The 24586-nt window shown below is 63.9% G+C and overlaps 1 protein-coding gene across 1 annotated transcript; it reads right to left on the minus strand.

Annotated features, from left to right (window-relative positions):
• Window positions 1-813: 813 nt before the first annotated feature.
• Window positions 814-24586, minus strand: NHSL3 (NHS like 3). Its single transcript, XM_086479995.1, has 7 exons — window positions 24358-24586; window positions 6214-6369; window positions 5921-5976; window positions 4565-4682; window positions 4071-4187; window positions 1050-3950; window positions 814-836 (listed from the first exon to the last, which is right to left on the minus strand). The coding sequence occupies exons 1-7, from the start codon at window positions 24584-24586 to the stop codon at window positions 814-816; spliced, it is 3600 nt and encodes a 1199-aa protein (XP_086336121.1).

A 24586-nucleotide genomic window follows, 5' to 3' on the forward strand; every position in this document is an offset into this window, starting at 1 on the left:
GCAGCTACTCGGCGGCAGAGGGTTGGTTGCTTTTGGTTTGGTTTGGTTGGTTGGTTTTTTTTTTTTACAATCGAAGAAAATCAAAATGTGACCCGAGTTTTACAGAAACAGAAATCGAGTCTTTACCCCAGACAGAGCCCAGGGCCTGAAGACCAGCTCGCGGAGCAGCCGGGCTCCCTCTCCACCCTGCGGCCAGCACGGCTGCGGGCTGGCTGTGCCGGGCAGCAGGCGAGTGCCCAAGGCCTGCGCTGCTGCGGGCAGAGATCGGCGCTGGCCAAGAGCCCCCTCTTGCCTTTCCCTCAAGGGCCGAGGCCCTGGTGCCTCCCAACCAGCACCTCCGTCCTGTCCTGCTGCTCCTGCCTGTGTCCCCTCGGGTGCTGCCGTGGCCGAAGCCTTCCCATTCCCTTGTCCAAAGTGCTTCGATTCCTCGTGGGCCCGGCTGGCCCGGAGCAGAGCGGCTCCAGCTCCAGCATCTTCGGCCCCCGCGCTCCTCTCGGCACGGCTGCTCTGCTCTGCACGCGCAAACCAAGCGGCAGCCCGGCGGGGAGGAGGTGCTGGCTCTGGGCACGGGCCTCGAGTCCAGTAAAAAAAAAAAAAAAAAAAAAAAAAAAAAAGCAAAGTAAAGCTGTAGTACTTAGGAAAGTGAAACCAACACCATTTTTGCATAAATATCATCAAGGCCGTGGAGGCTAAGGCTGTTTGCTTCCTGTATTAAGTTAGTTGCCAGTTCCACACTCGTCCGTTGACCTGCCCAGGTCCCTGAGAGATTTGGATTCCTGTCCGCGGGGGCACCAGTCCTGCAGCTTCAGTCCTTCAGGCCGTCTCTCCCCGTCCGTCTGCAAGGCAGGAGGGAAAAGCCCATCAGCCACATTGAGCCCCAGCTTCCCACGGCCCTGCCCCAAGTCTGGCCCCACGGCCGAGCTGTCCCGGTGCCACCCCAGCCCCACCACGGCCCGCATGCTGCGCTGGGAGCCTATAGCTCAGGAGCCTGAGAACCTACAGCGGCATCATCCCACGGCAGGGCTGAACCGGGCCCCCGTCCCACGTACCTTGTGGGCTCTGAGATGGCGGCTCTGCGGTGCTCCTGCTCTCCATCCCCGAGGCCGCCGTCCCTGCCGGCTCACGCTTAGTCCTGCTCTCATCCGCCAGCACTGCTTTGGCCTTCCCGTCCGGCATGGCGGAGCCCAGCACCTCTGCCCCTGGTGCCTTTGGGCTCAGGGGGGAAGGAGCCGGCCCCGGGCCAAGCAAAGGCTTCTTGGCTACTGGAGGGGGGATCTTGCTGGGTTTTCGGTGGGCTTGTGCCTTGCCAGGGCCCTGCTGGGCGGCAGCCGGGGCTGCCGAGCGCTGACCCGAGAAATTCATCAGCTCGGCCACCAAGTTCCTCTTCAGGTCGGCCTGCACCTCGGGGGACGAGGCCGTCTCGATCACCAGCTTCCTAGAGCTCTTGGCAAAGATGAAGCTGGCAGTGGAGGCCGGTGACTTGTGCCTGGGGGAGAGCTGGCCATCCCCAGGGGGCCCCTCGGGGCCAGGCTGAGCCGCTCTGCTGCCCGTCAGCTTCTCCGCAGCCTCACCGGAGGACAAGGCGGTGGCCTTGAGGTGCACAGCGTGGTGGAGCTGATTCGAAGGCACCGCGTCTTTGGCAGGAGGGGGCTGCCGTGTGGATAGGGACCGGCGGACAGGCTTCTGGGGTGCCAGTCGCTCCTCGGCACCGGCACCGGCTCCGGCGGGCGGCTCCACGCTCACGGAGCGCAGCCGCACCATCTGCAGCAGCGAGGGCGTGACGATGGGCAGGCTGGCGTCCTCCTTGGGCACGGGGCTGCTCTTGCTCCGTGACACCGGCTCCTTCTTGGTGTCTGCCCGGGGGCCGTTGGCTGCCTTCTTAAGGCTGGTTTGGGGTGGCAGAGCTGGAGCCGAGGGCGGGGGGAGAGGCGGCGGCGGTGGCACGATGGCCTCAGGAGGGGGCTCGGTGGGGGAAGGCGGCTGCGGTGCCCCAGCGGGTGGGCCTTGCTGCTGGCTGCGCGAGGAGACGGCGGCCGAGAACGACGAAGACGCAGCCCCCGGGCTCAGCGCCGCTTTCTGCCCGGCCACGGGAGCCGGCGCAACATCAGGCAGGCTGGAAAAATAGGCTTCATCCGGCGGAGGGAAGTCTGCCATGGACAGGTCGTGCTCCTCAGGAGCTGGTGGGGGCGGTGGGGGCCACGTGGTGTCGGTGGGGCCCTCGCTGGTGGCCTGGGGGCTCCCCTCCGCCTTCTTCGCTGGTGGGGGAGGCGGGTGGTAGGCAGGCGGCGGTGACGGCGGTGGAGACTTGCCGCTGGGCTTGGCCGAAGGCTCCCGGTAGGCAGTGCTGGGCGCTGGTGGGTCTGGTGAGGGGAGGAGGGGGCCGACGGGAGCTGCGGGCTGCTGGGGCTTGGTGGGTGGTGGGGAGAAGGGAGCGGGAACCTTGGGGTGCGGTGGGATGACGAACCGGTCCAAGCGGCAGGGCAGCGTCTCGGGGGGGGCTGGGTCCGAGGCCGAGGAGGAGATGGAGGTGAGGGAAGAGGACACGGAGAGCGCAGGCGACTGCAGAGAGGAGATCCGGTCTGGCTTCTGGGGCTGAGCCCTGCCCGGGGACACAGACGGGGGTCCCAGCCCCTTGGCGGGCAGCGTGGGTGTCCCACTCTGGCTGGAGTAGCCGCTGGAAGGGGACATGGTGCGGTCAGACCCATCCGGGCAGCTCCACTTGGGCTGGGCCTGGGGCTCCCTCAGCACCACCGTCACCCCGGGGCTGCCCCGCGAGGCCTCGGGGGAGCTGGCGCCGGCCAGGCTCTCGGAGCGGAGGCTGCTGGTCTCGCTCAGCGACGACGGGGAGAAGACCTCATCCTCGGCTGTGGGGCTGAAGGGCTCGGGGCGCGGGGACCAGGGTACGCTGCTCTCCCGCTGGGACCGCCGGTCAGGCTTAGGGGGCAATCCCAGCACCTTGGGCTCCCCCTCGGCCTTCTGGTGCAGCGAGTAGGTCCTGCGAGGGGGGGCCGGGGGCTTCTTCATCTTCCTGAGGGAGACGCTGCGGGCGGAGGAGCGCTCGCTGGCCAGGCTGCCCGTGTCCGATCCCTCTGCCTGGCTGCTTGTGCTATAGGCTGGGGACGCCCGGCCGCTGCTGGCCCCCACGGCCAGGAGCCCGGGGGCTGCAGGCATGGGGCCAGCAGCAGGCTTGGAGCAGGAGCTGGCAAAGCTGGCGGAGCTGTAGACGCTGACTTGGTCGGTGTCGGTGCGAGCCGTGGCATCCACCTCACCGCACGGCACCGCCTCGGGCTGCCGGCGGTCGGAGCCACCCTGGGAGGAGATGGTGGAGCTGTTGGAGACGATGGTCTCCGTGGACTGGGAGTGGCTCCAGTTGTCGCTGGAGGAGGAGGGCTCGCGGCTGCGGGCGCTGTGCTCCGAGAAGCGGGCAAGGGAGCGCACCGAGGCTGGGCTGGATGACACCAGGCTGCAGCGGCTCAGCGTCCGCACGCTGCTCCGCGTCAGGGCCACCACGTCCACCATGGGTGGCAGGATGGCGTTGGGGATGATCTTAGACATGTAGGTGCCCTGAGGCGAGATGGACATGACGGGGCTCAGCAGCTCCGGGGGGCTGGCGTTGGTGGTCATGCCCGGCACGGCCAGCGACTTTGGCCTCACCATGGGCGACAGCTTGGCTGCCGTTTTCCTCCCCAGCAATGTGTCGTCGTAGTAAACCCGGTCGATGTGCTTCTTCAAGGCCGCGTCTGCCTCCTCCAAGGCTCCCAGGCAGATGCGGGCACCCCCGGGGACAGACAGCGGCTGCAGCTTCCCGTCGATGGTGGGGATGCGGATGGCGTCGCCGGAGACCTGCCCGCCGTTCAGCAAGGGCTGCAGCGCCTGGCTGCCCCCGCGCCCAGTCTGCCCTCGCCCATCAGCCTCGGGGTGTCCCTTGGATTCCCGGCTGTTCCTGAGACCTGGGAGCAGGGAGAGATGAACCTGGTGTGATCCCAAGGCAGAGGCACCGAGCCAAGGCAAACAGAGCCTGGGCAATGAAATCGGACCCTAAAAATCCCCCCCTTGCCCCCGACACTTACCCAGCTCCTTCTGGACATGCTGAGGGATGCCCAGCACCGTCGTCCTCCTCTCCTTCCTCTTCTTGCCAGCCCTCTCCGAGGATTTGGGAAAGGAGTCGTGCGGTCGGAAGGTGGAACCTGCGAGAGGCATGAGCGGGTCCAGCCAGCGTGAGGGGGGGCCCTGGCCAGGGCATCTCCAGTGCCCCAGCACCCCCCCACTGCCGGAGATACCCCAGAACAAGCTGGGCTCAGGCACTCGGCACAGCCCGGAGAGGCGCCAGCTGCGCAGTCTGAGCAGGGAGGAGACGGTATCCGTCCGTCTGTCTGTCCCCCTCGCCCAGCCCCAACCCTCTGACTCAGCCAGAGCTCCTCTCTTCTCTCCAAGGGCCCCCAAATCCCCGCAATGGCTCATGATCACACCAACGCAGAGCCCAGCTTTCCTGCCATGTGCCCTGGCCTCACCTCGCACCCCCTCAGCTTACGTCCCCCCGCGCCGCAGCCCCCCAGCCGGGTACCTTTTCGCTGGATCATCTCAGAGCGGATGGAGAGGGCGTCCTCAGAGGTGCTGTCCGTGGCACAGGAGGCCGCCCGGCTCCGGAAGGACACGCTGTCATCCTCCGAGGATGCGCAGGACTGTGTGGGCAGAGAGGGGGCTCAGGCGGACCCCGGGCTGCGGGGACAGACCTGCCCCGGCCCCCACCAGGCCCCTTCTCCGCCGCAAACTGACTCCGCAGCCCAGCGCTGCCGAGACAAAAGCTTCTCCGAGGGCCAAAGGCTGAGTCAGCCACGCCGGCATCCAGAGTCCTCCCACCAGGAGCAGGGCCGGGAGCAGCCCCAGGGACCCCCGGCGTGGCCTCGCAGCCCCCCAGAGAGCCAGCGAGCTGGGGTCCAGCCCACTGGAGGAGCACCCGAGGGAAATGCCGGCCTTGCCACTGTGCCAAGCCGAAAACAGCCCCATGGCTGCGCCCAGCCCTGCTGTGCCCCAGAGCCTGGGGCTGGAGGGCTGCCATGGCTGGGAGAGGGGCGTGGGGCTGAGATGGGGGGGGGGGGGGGGGACAGGGACAGGCAGGCAGCGCTGTGGCCATGCCAGGGACCCGCAGCACACACGTGGCCCCCTGGGTTCAGGCAGAGGCACAGCCCTGCGATGGGCACAGCTTTCAGTGTCCCCCCATCTCTCCAAAGCATCTCCCAGCACAGGCGGAGGTCGGGATGAGACACAGCAGTGGGAGCCACCACCCAGCCCCTCCACCACACTGCCCTGAGCTGGCCCTGCTTCCCCAGTGGCTCTGCCCACCGAAGGGCTCCCGTCCCCCTGCTTCCAAGGGGTTAAGGGGGCCAAGAGCCAGCAGGAGGCAGAGGCTTGAGCAAACACGGGCGGGTGAGGCATTGGCAGCGGGGTCAGAGCCCAGGGAAACAGCAAAGCCCAGCTTGGCCAAGAGAGTGGGAGTTTCTCCTCGTCAGCAGCCAGGGAGGGGCCTGGCCATGGGGCTGGATACGGCCGATGGTCCCTGTTGCACCACCACATTACCCCACTTCACTCGGGGCTGCCAGGGGACACCAGTGGGGCAGGATGGGGGGGACAGAGGGACACAGGCATGGTGGGAGTCCCCGGGCAGAGCCCCACAAGGCAGGGCAGGACGTGCCGAGGCTGAGGACTCATCATGGGGCAAAGGGGATAGCACCAAGGGACACACGGCCCCTTCCCACCTCACAAACCCCCCAGCCATGGTCCTGCAGCCTCAGCGTGTTCCCCATCTACTTCCAGCCCCCAAACACCACTCGGGGGGACAGAGAGGCCACCTTGTGTCCCCTCATCCCCAGGGCACCCCGAGAGCACTGCAGGGCAGAGCTGGCTCCTTGGCAGGGCTCACCTGGAGGCTGCTGGTGTCCCCACGGTCCCAGGCACTTTTGGTCTGCTTCTGCTTCTCTGTGGAGGGAAGGCAGGGGGTAAATCCCCCCAGGAAATCTGGGGGAGCCGCCGACCAGCAAAACGGCTGCTGAGTCCGGCACTGCCGCCCGCACACCCCAGCCACCGCTGCCAGCCCCAGTGCTGGACTCTGGTCAGCCCCATCGCACCGCCCACGCAGCCCAGCCAGCCAGGAGCTGGGGCCGGCCAGCTGTGCCCTCTGTGTCCCCAGGCCACACGGGTGCTGGGGACACTTACCCTGGTGCTGCAAGGACTTCAGTCCCTGCTGAGCCTGGTTGTGCAGCTCCTCCAGGTGCGGGGGCCGTGTGCTGGGGAAGAAGACGTTGTCGGGGCATTCCTCGCTCGACGTGTACTGCACACTCAGCCGCTTCTCGGCCTCGCCCTTGGCAGGACCTGCGGAGACAGACGAGTCAGCGTGGCTTGGGGGGGGAACACAGCCGTGCTCCCACCAATGCGCCCCCACCCACAGGATGTGGCCCCAGTGAGCTGGGAGAAGCTCCAGGCGATGACAGCCAGCCTGGGATGACCCGCTCATCTCTGAACCGGGTGCTGGAAACCCTGTGCAAGAAATGGTCTCCCGAGGCTCTACCCGGCCGGTCGATACGCCGGAGACAGGCTGTCTGCACCGTGAAGCCGCAGGGTTTTCTCCCCGCTGGCCAGAGCGGAGCTGGGGCACGGCACTGCCCTCCTCCCCAGCACCTTCGTCAGGAGCAAACGAAGTAGCGAGGTGGGCAGGCTGTGGGCAGCTGAGCAGAAAAGGGGCAGCACAGGGGGGATTAAACGAGGATAGAAAGACGATGACTTTCCCTTTGGAGGGTTGCATCATCCCCAGGCCTTGCAAAGCACCCCAAGAGCAAGGACTCACTCTGTGCCCAGGCAGGCTGGGAACTACACAGTCGAGGGAAACTGAGGCACAGCCTGGCGCAGAGACCCCAGAGGACCTGAATCCCACCCCCCCAAGCCGCCCGGGTGCTGGAGCCCTCATATGCCATGCCAGGGCCGGCACAGGGCCCTCCACGCCCTGTCTCACAGCCCCCTCCTGGCAAACCCTCGCCAAAACCCTGGGGTGCCCATGACTCCGGGCACTTGCTGGGGGCTGTGACTGGCATCGCCTGGCCAGGGCACAGCAGCCACAGCCCTGCCTGCTCCTGCCTGCACGCTGCTGCCTGCCGCGACGCCTCAAACTCTTCCTGGCCGGAAAAAAACACAACAATTTCAGGCTGAGGAAGGGAAGGGCGAGCGTAGGGAAGCAGCGGGGCTGGCGGCAGCACCCCGGGGACACGGACACCTGCTGCTCAGCATGCCGGCACCACGCACCCCTCCCCTGTCCCCCGTGTCCCCCCCCCTCCGTCCCCTCCCAGCCAGCCCAGCCAGGCAGCGAGGCAGCTGCGCTCCGGCTCCGGCGCACAAAGGAGCAGGCCCCGAACAATGGAGCCGGCCCACCCTGCCGCGCCATGCCGCCACACCAGCCCCTGCTCCGCCGGCATCCACCGCACGGCGAGCGGGCACCGGGGGACACGGCCAGGCCAGGAGAGCCGGCGGCGGTGCAGGGGACCCCTGTGCTGGTGGAGGGACCCTGTAGGGCACACGAGATACCCACAGCCCCCCACAGCCCCCCCATCACGCTCCCCTTCCCCTAAGCCCTTTTCTCCCCTAATTTCGGCAGCCCCTCACTCGACACACACATATATCCCCCCCCCCCCCCCGCCAGCACACTCGGAGCTTCCTCCCGGCGAGAGAAGCGCAGTGATTTATTCCGTCAACCTCCCAGCAGACGAGGCTGCGACTGGGGTGACCTTCCCTGCCCTCCCCCTGGGATGGCAGCCCCCCCCTGCCCACTACGGGTGGGCGAGTGCCCAGTGCCAGGCAGGCAGGGGTCCTGGCAGGCAGGGGTTGTGTGAGGACAAGGCGCTGCTCCCTCCCTCCCGCTCACTCACCTTTCTTCTTGAAGAAAGCCAGAAGCGAGGAGAGGTTCCTGCCCATGAAAACCACCATGGTGGCCGGGAAGAGGGTCTGGTGCCCACAAGAGCGGGAGCTCCGTTACCCCCACAGAGGTTCTGCCTATTGTGCCGGGGTGGCTCTCGCCTAGCTGTGTTCTGGTGAAGCGAATGCCAGCAGCCCCCAGTTCCCTCTCTCCGTCCTCATCCGCACGGCGAGAGGATGCTCGGCCGGGTGAAGAGGCTCTGGCGCAGCTGCCTGCGTGCGGGGAGAAGGCTGACCCCGGGGACGGCTGCGCGGCGGCAGGAGGGGACAGCCCCAGCTGCGCCCACCACACTCCTCGATCAGAGGAGAAGGAGAGCGGGGGCCCCTCCTCTGGCCTCCCCGCTCGCCCCCAGCCCTCCAGCCTCCTCCCACGCACAGCACGGCCGGCACGGATCTGTTCTGCTGGGCTCAGGGCCAGGATTTCCCCAGCTGCCCCCTCTTGTACCCCTGTGACCCCCTCCAGGACCCTCCTCTCCTGCTCCCCGCTGGGCACAGCATCCTTGCAAACCAGTTGCTCGTTTCCACAACAGTGTGGCCAACTGGGAGGAGCTGGGAGGCTTTTCCTCCAGCAAACATCAGCCCTTGGGATATGCATAGCCAACAGTGCCGGTATTCCCCCTCTTTGTCTGTCCCCAGTGCCCCTGGGGACCCAGAGCCCCCCATACCCCCCCCCCCAGCCCTGCCAGGGAGAGCCCCGCTCCCAGCACGGCTCAGCCCGCAGTGGGGGGATGTGAGCCATCATGGGGCAAAGGGTGTTTGTCCTTAGGGACAGGGCGTCCAGCATGGCTACGTCACGGTCACAAGAGCTGGCAGTGCTGAGAAGGAGGTCTCAGACCAGTCTAACCAGTAGCTCCAGCTACTGGCACGGGGGCTCACGAAGGCAGGGGCAGAAATGACGGGCAGTCAGGCACTGGCACTGACAACCACCTGTCCCCACTGCATGAGGTGCTGTGTGCTCCCAGGGTGGTGGGTGCTGGGGAGCCCTGCGCCGTCTGGCAGGCAGCAGGCAGGCTGCCTGCACCAGCGGCGCCCCACGCAGAAGGGGAATTTGCCCTGTCCGTCAGCCCTGGGTGCCCAACGCCTCAGGGAGCTCCATCCCTGCTACCTACAGGTGTTTTGCCCTAAAAGGTGAAGAGCTCCCCATATTTACCCAGTGGGCAGGGCCGTTCTCATGTCAAAGCCTCCTTCCTCTGCCCTGCCAGCTCCCCGTGGGCTGTCCCCAGGGTTCACTGCGGCAGGACAGAGGTTGGGCTGCAGATGGAGCAGCGTTACCCAAAGCAGAGAGCGAGGGTCCCACCGGACCCCAGGCATTGAACGTGCAGCCTAAGGGACAGTTGACCTTGTAAAGGGCACCTCTGTGTCCCCGGCCAGGCAGCTCTGGCCTTAGCGAGGATTTCTTCCCCTACATGCCCATAACAAATAGAAGCAGCGCCCTGCAGCCCCTGCTATGCATAACCCAGCACCCTGCCTCCAGCACGGGCAGGATCAGCCCTGCTGCCCACACTCTCACCCAGAAGGTGCCGGCGGCTGCAGGCAGACGCTCCGCAGCTCTTTTCACAGCGCAAGTGGAAACGGGACATAATTAAAGGGCTGAGGATGCACAAAGCGAGCAGCCACGTGCTGCGCTGAACGCTGCCCTCTCCTCTCCGGGCAGCCCATCACGAGCCCCAGCGAGGGCCACAGCCAACGGTGGGCAAACACAGCCGAGAGTGGTGCCACTCCTGGCTCTGCAGGGAAGGATCCGGCCCCCCAGGATGGCGCGTCCAGTTCTGCTCACAAGGACCTGGGACCCCCTTCACGGCACTGGGAGCTCTGGGAGCCCCCACAGGTAAAGGGGGACAGTCCCCCCTGCGCTCCAGGTCCAGGCACAGCTGAGCTTCAGCCCCACAGGTCTGCTGATGGCAGCAGACGTGGAAGCTGCTGCCCAGGGCTGTATGGACATTCCCAGGTGCTGGCAGACAGCCTGTCCCTGCTCTTCCTCCATGTACACGGCCCACAAGGACCCAAAGGGCCTCAAGAGCATCCCTTGCTGACGGAGACATGCGTCCCTCTCCTGAGTGTGACACCTCTGCGGCTTGGGGCCCAAGGAGCTCAGCATCGCTGGCTGCAATCACCCAAAGGATAATCCGGGCAGGGCGCTGTGGCCACCACCCAGCCGGGGCAGCAGCACTGCCTGGCCGCAGAGGAGCCTCGTGCCGAGGGCTGATGCTGGGGAGGGTGGCGGCAGGCGAAGAGCAGCCTACGCTTCTCCTCCCACTCCTTGCAACCTTCGCTACCGCGTCCTCCTCGCCCAAACAGCCTCGCCCTGGCTCTGTCAACACACAGTGAAACCTGCTGCAAAAGGGAAGAGAAAAGGGGGAGAAGCCAGGAGGGAGAGAGGCCTGATCCTGCGGCAGAGGCTGCAAGATCTTGGTGGGCTGAGGAAGCCGCCACAGCTGCAGCCAGTGCCGGTAGCAACACGCCCGGTCAGAGCTGGCGTCCCGTCCCTCGTGCATTCCTTGTGATGAGCCCTGGATCGCCCTGTCCCCTGCAGGCTCGGCATCGCTGATCTGACACACGTGCCTCATCCACATGTGGCAGTGGGATCTTCCCAGAGAAGGAGCCAGAGGCCTCTCGGGGCTGGGCACTCTCTCAAGGATGGTCTCCCTGACTCAGAGCTGGTACCTGCTGCTGCCACTGCCAGGGATGGTCTGGAGGGAGCAAAGCATCCCTGCAGTAAGGCAAAATGATAGGAAGGAGCAGGGAACCCCAGGCACTCTGCCTTCAGTTCTGCCTGCTCCACTCTGCGCTGGCAGAGAGTGGTTGGAGGGCACCGGGCTGGGAATGGGAAGGGCTGCACAAGGCAAAGACCAGAGGTGAGACCCCAGAGAAATACAGCCAGGGCTGTACAGCCCTGGACCAGTGATGCTGCAAGCGGGATATGGTGCTGGCCCAGCTCCCTCCCAGAGCTGGTTTAGCCACGACGCTGCTCTTCACGCGGGGAGAGCCGGAGGAGAAAATCCCGGCTCGTGTCCCCCTCCTCGCCAGGCCAGTGCCTCCTGCAAGCAGCAGGTTTGGCCAGCCTCAGCTGCAAACATCCATCTCTGCCTGCACGGCACTGCCTCGACTTGTCTTCTCCTCGCACAGCAGCGGGTCCTGCGGCAGGAGGCAGGGAACAGGCAGCGCAGCTCCCTGCCCGCCCCTTCCACCACCACTGACTCACCGGAGAAAAATGGGGAGGAGGGGGGGCGGGAAGGGGCTGCAAGGTCCCCAGGGGAGGAAGGGGAGGAGAACCTGCCTGCGTGTGTCCTCCTGCTCAGTGGGATGGAGACCTGGCTTCCCTTCTCCCGGCAGCCAGGGCGGTGCAGAGAGCAGCAAGAAGGCGACAAGAAGACCTCCTGCCCCAGGGGGTTGATGCTCTCCCACCACTTTGGGGCTCCTTCCCATCGCACTGCTCCCAGGCATTGGCCAGCACCACCCAGGCATGCACTCAGGCTTGGGGAGTGCTCTGCTCCCTGTGCTGGAGACGGGCAAAGCAGCAGTTGCCTGCAGATGCCGTAAGCGTGGATAACGTCAATGGGGTGCACCATGAACCCCAGTCCCGAGAGCCCCACGAAGCAGTCAGCACATGGACCCTGCCACAGCTGCAAGAGCCCCCGTGCTCTGCTCCAGCATCCAGCCCCTCTGCTCCCTCTGGATCGGCCTCTCCCACTGTAGCACAGCCAGACAGTTCCCCAGCCAGCGGGACGGTGCCCGCAGCCCTGCCAGCATCTCCCCGTCGGGAGCGACGCCGCCTCTTTACGAGCCTGAGCGTGTCCATCCTTCCCCTGGGCCCATCACCTCCGCTCAGGCAGCTCCGTGGCCCTGGGTGGGACCTGGCACCCGCCTGCGCCCCCCTGCTCCACCTCTGCGCCCCACCGGTGAGGGAGGCCGGGTGGCCAGGGGCCACGGCCCAATGGAGGCAACCAGCCCAGCCACCCTTGTTCCCCAAGCCCTTGTTGTCTCCGCACAGGATCCATGCCCAGGGACACGCTGCGGGACCGTGCTCTCTCCAGGCAGGATAAGAGCACAATAATATTTACTGTGGCTCCGGCCACACAGCCCCCCACTGCCAGCCCAGGGGCTGCAGCCTGCCCTCGGCCTCACTTGGGGGCTGCTGCTTCAGCCAGGAAAACATCTCCACAAAGCAAATAAACACGACCCAATCTGCGCTGCTGGCTCGACTCTCAAACACAATCCTACGCAGAGGCAGAAATAAAATTAATTTCAAATGGGAAAACAAACTTGGATTGTTTTTCTTCCTCTAAACCACAGTGCAGAAAACTGCCCCTGCATCGCCCCGGCGAGCCAACGGGCCATGGCAAAGGCGCCAGCGCAGGGTGAAATCCCACTCGGAGGAGAGCCATCGCCCAGCCAGCCTGGCCAGTTGCCTCCAGCCGCGGCTGCAGTCATGGCAGGAGCCCACCTGGTTGTGCAGCGCAGCTGTGCCACAGCCAACTCGGCCCTGACCTTGCTGCTGCCCCAGTGCAGTGACATGCAATGTCTCTTGTTCCACGTGTTATCACGGACCCCGGCGAGGGTCTGGCAGCAGCCCACGGTGGGGTCCCAGCACCGCGGAGGGAGGCAGGACTACCCCGATGCCTGATTGTGCCTCACTCCCATCCCCAGTCCCTGTTCCAGCCCAGCGAGCCTCCGTCCCACCACATCCCCACCCCACGCTCGTCCCCTCCCCAGAGAAGCCACCAAACAGGTTTGAAGGTAAATAACAACCTTCCCCGGCCAGGAGCCGGATCCGGGTGGGAACGGCCCAGATGGGGAGCGTGGGGCGGGAGAAGGTGGCAGGCAGAGCCTCGAAAGCGACGCGGGGCCACAGAGGCGACGCCGGCGGCACACACAGTCGGTGATGGGCCACCGGCACCTCCTCCCTCCCCGGAGCTATGCCAAAGTCCATAGCTTTATTACAGCCCCACTTCACCTTCCCTCGGTGTCCTCTCCTCTACCTCCCATGCACGCCGCCGCGGCGCCTGCGCGGTTCCCTGCCGTGGCGCTCGGAGCTGGCTGCGTCCCCACGGCGCGTGCCGTCATGCCCGGCGTGTTTGCAGGGTACCGAGGGTGCTCTGTAAATGGCAGGCGTGCCTGTCACAGCAGGTACTTGGCTCCACGCAGGAGCAAATCCAGGAGACGGATTAGGGACAAGACCTTGCAGGTTTTTCCGTGCACGGATCCACCGTCCTGCAAGCAGCACCCAGCCCTGCTCCTGCCCGCGGGTTTCTCACTCGGCAGCGCTGGCAGAAGGTGTCAAGGAAGCACCGAGGAGCTGCCGATCCTTCACAGGGGATTGAGACAGACACGGCAACGCAGGATCACGGGAGGAGATGGGAGAGGAGCCGTCAGACGGGGCTGAGGGGCAGCCACCAAAATGGGGGGGGGGGGGGGATAACCAGCAGCAGAACGGCGGGTCCCATCCCTGCCTCTTGGTGACGGGGCGCCTGCCAAGCGGGCACGGCCCTGGCATGTCAGAGCTGAGCACTGGAGGCAGCTGCCTGCCCGGGACACCCGCAGATCACCTCCTCCCCTGCTCCAGGAGCAGGAGGAGGCACCGGGAAGGGCTCAGCCCTCCCAGCCAGCAGCAGGATGCCAGCAGGTGAGTCCGGCAGGCCAATGTGCCGGGCTGGCAGTGCCCAGAGAAAGCGCCTATGTAAATCTCAGTACATTGGGGTGGGCCCCTGCCCTTATCTACTCCCCAGGCTGTTTGCAGAGCCAGCCCAGTGTGAGTCTGGCACAAAGAGCGGCTGTGAAGGAAAAAGACGCCCAGAGCTGCTCAGCCCACCCCAGAGCTGCGTGGCAAGCGCCAGGGCTGCTGAGGGGCTCCACCACCAGTGCCCTGGCTAGGGCAGGCACTGGTGCCCGCTGCTGGGGAGCCTCATGGCCACGGGTCACCCCTCGCTTCAAACCTGCCTCACCCAAGGATGTCTGCCCCTGCAACCCGCCCCAGCACCTATCGATGGGGATGCGGGTGCCAGGGGACCCTGCATCCAGGGAGCCCCACGCCGGCTGCAGCCGTATCCCCGCTGACTCTGTGGGGCGCAGCCTGGCCGGCCGCCACGTTCCTCCACCCTGACTCAGCAGGGCCCGGCGGGGCTGTCCTGATAAGGAGGAGATAAGAGGCTTCGGTCTCCCTGGTGCTCAAGGACCTTCCCCGGCAGCTCCCACTACAAACCAGCCCACGGAGGAGAGGCAGGGGATGCACCCCAGAGCAAAGCTGGGCCTCTCTCCGGCATGGGGATGGGGGCATGGGGGTTTGGCACTGGTGAAGCAGAGCGGGGAGGCCCAGGTGGCAGGGAGCAGGTTGCAGGCAGCTGCCTGCAGTAGGTAGAGTGATCCCGGCAACCCTCAGCCATGCTCCAGAGGCTCCTGCCTGGCCAACTCTGTCCCTGGGGACCGCTGCTCTGGCCCTTCAGGATCAAAAGGCAGCGGGTGCCCACGCCGCCACGCGCATGGCAGAAGCTCAAAGGCAGCTGCTGATGCCTGCCCAGGCCTGACCTGCTGGCAGTGGGCACGGCGGGGCCAAACTGCTGCTCCCAAGCCGCCGGAGACGGAGAGATGGGAACTGGGGGATACCGGTCCCGTTGCCTGCGATATACAATTAGCCTCTGACCCAAAATCCAAAAGCATGCAAGGTCTCCCAGAGTCTGAGTGAGCGGCAAGACAAAAGCCACCATGGGGGCCCATCCGGCGGGTGCCGGAGCACCCTGCCCCCAGCCGGTGATCCCGGCTTCGCCCTCCGAAATGCTGAAGCGACACAATGCAAATTCTTTCGCTTTGTGGCCGCAGCACCGTTGCCATGGAGCCACCGCAGAGAACAAACACAACTCGCCCCATGTTTTCTCAGCACCTTCCACCCCACGGCCTTCGGCCCCAGCACCAGCCCTCGCCTCGCAGGATCTGCCCCAGCTGTATTGCACGGTCCCACACTGCACCCATTTCAGGGCATCCGAAATGGAGCAGGGCTTCTCCCGGCCAGCCCTGGGGAAGGGTAGCAGCAGTGGCATGCATCCCTGGCAGCCTCGTGGTCCTGGTTCAGGGACTGGCAAGGGGCACCAAAGCCTGGCAGGGGGATGGAGAGGAGATGGAGGTCTGGACGGGGACGGTACAAGAAAAGGGCAAGGACTGCGCCAGGAATGCTTGCACGAGCCCCCAGACCACCTCTCCCAGGGAGGCAGCTCACCCCATCATCTGCATCGTGGCGGTTCAGGGCAGAGGCAAAGGGACAGTGTCTGGCAGAGCCAGAGAGGAGCAGGAGCCTGGCTATGACACAGCCTGGCTGGTGGCACCAAGCCCGTCCCACGTGGAGACCACGACGGGAGGATGACTTCAGTGGAGAGGAGATCACAGCCAGCCAGCAAGGAGAGGTGGACGGCGGAGAGCCTGTGGCGAAGGAGATGTCGTCCCTGCGTGGCCACAGGTGGTTGGTGTAACCACTCCTGCCTCAGTTTCCCCAGGCACCAAGCTGATGCTGCCGGCCAGGGCATTTCGGCACCCTCTCCCCATCCTGGCCCCAACCTCTCCGGGGCAGTTTGGGTTGGCGTGGTACCTCCCCAAGCCTGCGAGGGGTTGACTCCAGACCCTGTTTAACCTGTGGACAACTCGGCTCACTGCACCCGGACAGCTGCTGACCGTAAAGACCAAGGGAAACAGGGCAGCCAAGGGCAGGAGAGACGGCGGGGCCAGGACTGGCAGGAAAAAATCACCCAGTTACCACCCCCCTGGACCAACTAACCCCGCTCTTACAGACCCTGGACCCCCGCCCACTCGCCCATCAAGTCCCCTTCCCTGACTTCGGAGGACACAGGGACGGTTTAACAACATCAGCGGGAAAATCAGCAACCCTGGGATGGGGACGACATTACTGCAAGAGACTTTCCCTGCTCGCATTGCCCCGCTCTGACGGAGGAACCGCGGAGGGAGCTCGCTGGGACCGGGCACCTGAAGGGCCTGATGGTTCACTATGTGGGTCCAGGCTGGTGTGGGACCCTTTCCCTCACTCCTCTTCCCTGCAGAAAAGAGCTCTCCCCACCCCACGCCTCCTCCTGGGATTTTCAGCTGCATCCGCGGAGCCGGAGCACAAAGAAGCAGAGCAATCAGTGCACGGACGGACAGGCAGACGGGTACAGAGCGAGGTGGGCAAGCTGCGCAGGACGGATGCAGGGGGGAGCAGCTTGGTGCTCTCTGCGAACACTCCCAGGGCGCAGCGAGGGAAACCGAGGCACGGGATGGGAGAGGAGGCTGGGGAGGAAGGCGACGCCGGCAGCCCTGGGTCCCTGCTCTAACAGCTGGGACGCCACTTAGAAAAACAAATCGGTAACTAATTCAGCGGATGGTCTCCATCCTGATAGCGCAGGCGAGCCGATGGCTGGTCCCCGGCATGTCGGCGCAGCCCCTGTGTGCAGCCGGAGGCTCTTCCCCAGCTCCGTCACTTGGGATCAGAGGGTCTGATCCTGTCCCCACACCCCCAGCACGGGGAGGGCAGTGGAGAGCGAAGCCTCCAGCCGCAATAGCTCAGGTCCTGCCCGGCCCCACGCCGGGGTGGGGAAGAGCAGAGGCGGTGAACTTTCCCAGCGCGACCCCCTCAAAAGACACCGAGCCAGGACCCCCCCCTGTGGCCCCTCCCCAGGCAGCCCCATCGCTCCTACCTGCCCCCGGTTTCCCGGCACGGCCAAAGGGCCAGGAGGAGCCGGCCTTGACGCCCACCGGGCTCTTCTTGCGGTGCGCGTTGCCCATGAGGCCGCTCTCGCCCTCCACCACGGCCGGGTGGAGGAGGCCGGGGCGCTACATGGCGGAGCCGAGCGGGCTCCGGTGTGGCCCGGGCGGCCGCGGGAGACGACGGCTCTCAGCCGCCGGCTCCCATCCCTCCGGCTCCGGTGGAGCTCAGCTCTCGCAGGCGGCTGTGTCGGAGCCAATGGTACAGGCAGAGAGGAGGGGCCTGCTGGAATCCTCCGTCGGATCCACAGCACCCTCCCAGCCCCATCCCTCTGGCAGGGACGCGTGGGTGCCACAAGCCAGGCCCAACGGGCAAAGGCAGACCACCCCCGGTCCCCAAACATCCCCAAACATGGGGACAAGCTGGGCACAGCGCTCGCCTCCGGCCCCGCTCCCACCTCCCCTGGAGTTCGCCACGCTCCACCGAGCCGCCACCATTTCTGCCTGTCCCTGAGCACAGCTCCGACAACCGAAGCTACGACCTCCCTCCCCCTCCTGGGTCTTGGGGGTCCCAAACCCCATGGGGACACCCCAGCCAAGCCTGGCACTGGCATGGCCAAGGCTAGAACAGGATTTCCAAGGCTGGAGCACAGCGCCCAAGGACACGGGCTGGGTCTAGCTGTTGCCCAACTTCAGGGCGAGCACCCACACGCCCGTAGGTGGAGGTTAACCCCCTGCCACCCTCTCCACAGTCACTCCTGTCTCTGGGACAAGTCACAGCCAGGCAAACCACAAGAACATCTGCATTCATGTCGGCTCACACCACCAGCATCTCCTTCCCATGTCCTCCCCAGGTGCACCCCGGCTTCTCCCCGCTCCAGACCCTGCTCCAGCTGCGTGGGGTTTGGCGAGCAGCGAGCCCGTTGGGGCTGGCAGGGGAAGGGCAGCTCAGCGCACAGGCAGCCCTGCTCCAACAGCTGCCCACGCTGCACGGACAAGCCCCACCACTGCCCGTTCTCAAACATGTACACCAGCCTGCACCCCACCCCCTCCAGCTTTCCCTCCTGATTTTTAATTAGAACATTAAATGCTGCGAGGGCAGGGAGGGGTCAGCCAGCCAGGCGGTGGGCAATTCCTGCTGGCAATGTTTATGTTCCTTTGGTGATTCATCAAAGACTGGGGTAAATAGGAAGGAGGGTTTTGTGGGAAAGGCACAAAGCTGGGGAGGCGATGCAAAATCTAAAAAAAAAATTAAAAAAATTAAAAATCAACCGGCAGCTTTGTCCTGATGTCCCAAGGTGATCGGCAATAAATTAATCTTTGGACTTCTCCGCAATGGAAATAGTGATGGTTCATTTTCTCAACAGCTTGGTTTGCTGCCCAAAAGGCATGCTCAGCAGGGCAGAGACCGCCTTGTGCCACAGACAGTGCCTGGCACCCGGTGCTGGCACTGGGGCAATTGTGCCAGTGTGCCTGTGGGTTTGCTGCCCCATCTGCTGTGGGAGCTGTTAAGGGAATGGAGGATCCAGCAGGAAACTATTCCCTGATTCCCATTACTGGCTGTGCCCAGTTCAAGGCACAGCCTTTCCGTCTCAGTGCAGCTGGGATTAAACAAGGTCATGGTCACAAGTGCAATAGATCAGAGGCCTCTGCCCAGTGACTGGGGGAGATGATTTTTGCCCTGGAGTGCAAGAGTTGGGTCGGTTGGGGGCACCTCCAGCGCAGGACAGGGCTTCCCCTGCCTGCCCAGCACCTCCTGGGCCTCACTGGGATGTACAACCCCTCACAGCAGCTCCAAACCAGGGTGCACGGACCCCCCCCGTGCCGCTCAGTCCCCCTCCCCGGTGTCACAGGGGGCTCCTCCGCAGCCCCACACAACAGCTTTCCCAGTGAAGCATTTTTATTTCTCTCCCTGCAAGAAAAGGAGAGGCTGGAGCCTGCGACACTGCCCTAGATACAGCAAGACACTTCCCCCTCCTCTCCCAAAACAGACGCCCTCTGTGCCAGCACCTGCCTAGCAAACGCAGCCACCGCCGGCACCGAAGCTTCACCGCCCCCAGCCACAGCCAGCTACAGCCTCGGAGGTGCCAAGGCAGCTCTGAGCCCCAAGAACCCAGCAAAGCCCACGCGTGCCATAAATATCAAGGGGCTAATGGGGTAACTCACAGCCACAGGGCGACCCAGCTCCAGCTCCTCCTGGGTCCCACGTTTCAGTCCCTGCCGTAGCTGGGGGGGGCTGAGAGCAGCTCATGCTCCAGCATCGCCCCAGACCCCACTTTATCCTGCATCGCTGCCCCATCGCTGCTTCGGGACGCTAACCCCTCTGAAACCCACGGACAGGCTGCACTGCCAGCTGGCTGCTCTCATCCTTCCTCCCAGACCTGGGATGAAATTGCTGTGCCCACAAATCTGCTTGGAAAGCGTGGCAGCGGAGGGGAAGCATTTGCAGCTTCCCCAGCATGCCATTGCGGCACAGCGGGCATGCCACAAAACCCAGTTGTGGACCAGCCAGCAAGAATGAGGAACTGGGGGCAAGAGACGCTTCTCCAGGCCAGAAACCCCCATTTTTATTCATTGAGAGGACTTTGATAATAACAAGGAGCTAGGAGGCAGGGGGGAAGCTGCTCATGAGATACACATCTTGTCATCACGGCGTGACTGCTTCAAGCACATCTGATCGTCCCAAAGTCACACGCTCCCTTGCTCAGACCGGCCAGCCCACGCACAGGCCGGTGGTGACCCCTCCGTGCTGGCACGGCGGAAGGATCCGTCCCTCCTGGTGTTTTATCCAACCCTCCTGATGTTTTCTAAATCTGATCCCATGGCCAAGCAAACACGGAGCAGGAGCCGAGCTGCCTGAATGAGAAAGGAATTCAGCCCTTGTTCCCATCACGGGGAAGTAAAGCTCAGCAAGGCAAAGGTAACACAAAAACCCCACTTGAGATCCCCAATCATTAACAGAAATACATAACCAGAAGGGTTTCAAATGATTTCCTGCTCAAGCCGGAGTCCAGGCTGGCTCTGCTGATGACAGCTCCAGGTCCAGCCCGCAGAAGCAGAGGGAGCTCAGCTCCCTGCTCTGGGTAAGGTATTTATCCGTGCACAGTGGGAGCCACGGGGACCAGCCCAGGGCTCCAGCTCCCGCTTGGCACGGAAAAGCTTTTTCACTTCATCGTTGTCCAGCTCTTCACCTTCCAAGGGCTTATGTTCCCATCGCTGCTGGAGTCAAAGTCAATGATGATATTGTCTTATGAAAGAAGACCTTCCTTCTAAAGAGAAACATGACTCCGGTGAAATAGTTTTATCGGATCTTATGGAACGTTATTCGCAAGAGTAATTCTTCCAGTTGTCTCCAGGTGGAATAGCTGTGGTTGCAGACACACCTCTCTTTGTTTGCAGAGCCGCTCACCATTGCCAGCTCAGGCCAGCCAGGGGATTCCTGCTGCTCACATTTTCTGAAGTGTCACTCTTTGCCCTTTGCAGATTAACAAACTCATTCCCACACACGCACGGGAACAATCCCGGGGAGCAGGAGGTGTGGGGGCAGCAGTGCCTACCCCTCTCCTCCCTCCTTTGAGCTGAGAAGCTCAGGTCTAAAACACAAAGCCTGTGTTTACACCAAACCACGTGCCAGTAGAGGATGGAGGAAATCAAGTGTCCGGGGAGATTTCACATCTCAGTTATTATCACAGCAACACGCAGGAACAACCCAGCCCCAAATCACCTCGAGGACTCACATGTCCCACCACCACCCCACGCCACTGAGCCCAGTGGCACCGGCACGGTCCCCACCGCAGCCCAGCCGCTGCCACTCGCTGCTCACCGCGCTGCTGCCGGCTCACCACGCACATGGCGAAGCCACCCCGCACCATCTTCAACAAGCACTTGCTGATGTTATAAAGCAGCTGTGCGCCTGTAAAGCTTTATTTTTAACATCGCAGTGTGTGTCCCCAGTCAGGAAATCTGTTGCTGTCGGACTAAGCTTCCATCAAAAAGGAAAGGGAAAAAAAAAAAAAGCCAACTCTAATTTAATATTTCTGGAACATCGATTCCTTTACTTCATCAGGGAATTAAGAAGTCTATTGCGAAACTCAGATAAAGCAGTAGCCAAAAACCAGACTAAAACCACTTGCAGGCTGCAGGACCCCACCACCACGCGCTCGGAGAGCCTGGGGAGCCGGAGCAGGCTCGCTCCTGCCACACCGCTGAGGGTTAACAGGCTGCCTTCATGGGGGGGGGCGCAGGCAGCGCTCACAGAGAAGGAAACGCTTTCAGCTTTCTTGCTCCCAGCTTCCACCAGGAAAAAGCAGCCACAGGAGCAAACCAGAGCCGGCCAAGCACCCCAATTCCTTGTTTCGCGTTTGATGCTCAGTACAGCCCAGCCATGCTCCCCGCCTCAGTTCCCAGCCCAGGGGTTAATTCTTTCTCTGCCTCCAAAGCTTATTGTGGAAATAAACACGTCAGGAATCGCGAGGTGCTCGGATACCACAGGGAAGGGGCCATGGAGGTGCTCAAAGCAGACGGGTTGTGTACAGGTAAAACAGCCCGGGGCTGGCGGCACCCTGGCAGCCACTGCACACCAGGCTGGGGCGTTACAGCTCGTAGCAGGAATTACCTCGTGGCAAAGAGTTGCACCAACATAAAAAGGGGATGCTGCAGCCAGAGGGGCCCGTTTGCCCAAACAGGGCAGAGCGTCCAGTTGGGAAACAGGAGAGGACGCAGCTCCCAGCTGGGGTGGAGCCATCCCCCCTTGCTCGGCCTAAAGCTGCTGGTGTTCCCCCCTGGAGAGGTGCCCTGAAACTTGCCCATGAGCAGGATTACTGCATCATTCCTCTACACAGCTCAGCTGTTTGAGCGGCCAGAGATGGGATCTCTGATTAGATGGACCCACGGGTTTGATCCAAAGTGGAAATACTTTCATCCTCCTGCTCCCATGATTTCAGTGCTGAGCAATTCCAACCTCACCGACACCCAGGTCGTGAACGGGCAAATGCTCAGGCTGAGGAACCAGTCCTGACCCGCGACTCCCCGGGGTGGCTTCCCTCCTTCCCGAGCCATACTGAGACCCTGCACGGCCCCTCCCAACACCCCCGCAGCCAGGATGCACCGGGGATGGTCGGACTTGCCCTGTCCCCCCTCCACGACCAAAGCCACCTGCGGGAACGGCCGGGTGATGAGGAGCTGCCGGGTCATGGGCCTGATCCAAACCACCCCCCAGCACCACACAGACACTAGGGGAAAGCCGAGGGCACCCAGAGGACCTGCTGAAGCTCTCCCCTCTCCCCTTCCCACAGCTCCCAGCTGATATTTGGAAAAATTCCCAGCTGGGGCAGGGCCCAGCCAGCTCCTGCTGCCCGAGGGCTGGTGGTGTCAGCAGTGAGGCCGATGCAGCCTCCAGGCAGGTCAGAGCTGCATGTGGTGGTGGCCAATGCCACCGGCTCCAGCGTGAAGCTCTGCAGCCACCCTGGGAAAGCAGATGGCACTCCCGGAGCCGACACTCCTTCCATTTCCACAGCCCAAACTGCCGCTCGAAGCATCTCGACCCCCGTCATACGGGGAAGTGTTATCCCCCATCTCGCAGGGAAGGATGCTGGTAACCCTGGCACGTGCTGGTGGTGTCCTGAGGACGCTCGTGGCCGCAGCCAGGCCGGAGGCGGTTAAGCAGGGTGGGGCTCCCGGCACACTCTGCACGCTGGAAGTGTGCAGGGAGGGTGATTCAATCATGCATGCAAGCTGCAACTATTGCACATCCACGCTGCTTCCCCGCTGCACACCACCGAGGTAGAACGTGGTACCTCCCGACCCCACGCACAATGCCGTGGGCTGCCAGCACAGCCCAAAGCACAGCCCGGAGGGGAAGGGTCTTGCAGCCCCCGGGGCTGGCCGTGGCACTGCACAGCACCTCCATCACCAGCATGGACCGGGGCAGGTGGGCGCTCAGAGCAGCTCCTCTGGACACTGGGATATCTAATGGAACGGCACAGTGACAGCGCGGTGACGGAGCCCCGGCTGGCATGAGTGGCAGGCTGCTTCGGCAGGGTGTGCTTGTGAGGGATGGCACGGCGAGCGGGCTGGAGGCGCAACCCCGACGGGCAGTGACTTCGCATTTTGAGGATCAGCTGGTGAATGTTACAACTTTAGGGAAAAACAAAAAAAAAGAAAAAAAGAAAAAAAAAAAAAAGGGCTGGCAGAGCTGCTGGGGGCGTTTCTGCGCTGCAAAGAGGAACATCACATGCTCCGGCACATCTCATTTTTTCTGCTCAGGTTTCAGTGTTGGGCCGTGGCAGCGGCGTCCACGCACAGTGGGCCGGGAGGGAGGCACCGGCAGCATCCAATGGACCGGCTAAGCAGAGAGCTCAGCCTCTTCTCGAGACCCTTTTGCCTTTCCACAGCCACTCCTCTCCTATCACAGATCTCCGTGTGCTTCTCCAAGCAGTAAACACGCCTGCACGCAGTCCTGGGTGCCTGGAAATTCACTCCCTGGGGCAAACTGAGGAAGAAAGTCCCAGGCAACGGCATCCTGCTGCGTTTGGGTGCCACAGAAGTGGCCCCTCCCTTAGCAAAAGCGTGGCGATGTCCCCACTGGGGGTGCCCTGCAAGGAGGGCAGTGGCGTGAGGTGGACGACGTCCCTGATGGCATGGGGTGGGAGAGGCTGAGCGCTTCTCTGCTGCACAGGGTGATACCTCCAGCGACTGCTGCCTCGCCAGGACACCTACTACTGCAAAACAAGCGCGCCAAGGAGACGAGCATGACCAGACACGCCACCACCCATTGCTCTGCTGAAGGTCCCAGCCCACGGGAAGCTGGGCTGAGCCCACGGATCCCCGTAACACGGCCCCGAGGCAGCAAAGAGAGGGCAGCCACAGCACCTTCTGCTGCAGGATTGTCCTGGTCAAGGTGGCAGGGACGTGACTGGGCTATGGAGGCAGCACCCGCAAACTGGCCGGGGTGAGGGCCATATCTAGGACAGGAAGGGCCACACCTGGAGCACGCAAACACCCTGCCCAGGAGGAGGAGGAGAAGGAGGAGGCAGCAGGGGCTGGCGTCCCTCCAGGTTTCCCTCAGCCCCAGTGACCTTCTGACTCAGCGGAGAGAGAACCTACCCAGTGAACCGGCACCAGCCCTCAGGGCAGGGGCGAGATTGCACCAGGGACTGCCGGATCAGGCCTGCTGCCACAGCCACCGCAGCGATGGCCACCGTGACCAGCACAGCTCCCATGGCCACCACGACCACCACCTCCTTCACCCCCCCTTCAGCCACTTCTGCTGCCACCATGGCCAGCGCCTCCACTCCTCCTGGCCACCACCACGACCAGCACTGCCACCCCTCCTTGGCCACCACCTTGACTCCTTTTCAGCCACCACCGCGATCCCTCTTTGGCCACCTTCACGGCCAGCACCTCCACCCCTCCTCAGCTGCCACCAAGGCCCTCTTTGGCCACCTCCACGGCCACCACTTCGACCTTCCTTGGCTTCCACTGTGACGGCTCCATGTCCACCTCCATGGCCACCACCTTGAGCTCTCCTTGGCCACCTCCATGGTCACCACTGTGACTTCTTTCGTGGCCACTGCCATGACCCCACCTCAGCCACCATCTTGAGCCCTCCACAGCCACCACCCTGACCCCTCCTTGCTCACCCCCCCCGACCCCTCCTTACCCACCCCACGGCCACGGCCACCTCCCCCCCTGCCCCCCAGCCGCCCCCTCGCCCCTCACCTCGCCCCTCCGCCCCAGCCCGGGGGCTGCCGTCCTTGCGCCGCCGCCGCCGGCCGCGGAGCCAGCTGAGGGCCCGGCGCAGCGAGCCCGCCCGGGCCTTCCTCCGCCGGGCCGGGGGGGCAGCCGCCGCCGTCGCCGTCGCCGTCGCCACCGAGCCGCCGCCGCCGCCGCCGCCGCCCCGCTCCGGCTCCCGCTCGCCGCCCGCCGCAGGTGCAGCCTCGGCGGACAT

Source organism: Leptosomus discolor, chromosome Z (genome assembly GCF_034619465.1).
Source record: "Leptosomus discolor isolate bLepDis1 chromosome Z, bLepDis1.hap2, whole genome shotgun sequence".
Lineage (NCBI taxonomy): Eukaryota > Metazoa > Chordata > Aves > Leptosomiformes > Leptosomidae > Leptosomus > Leptosomus discolor.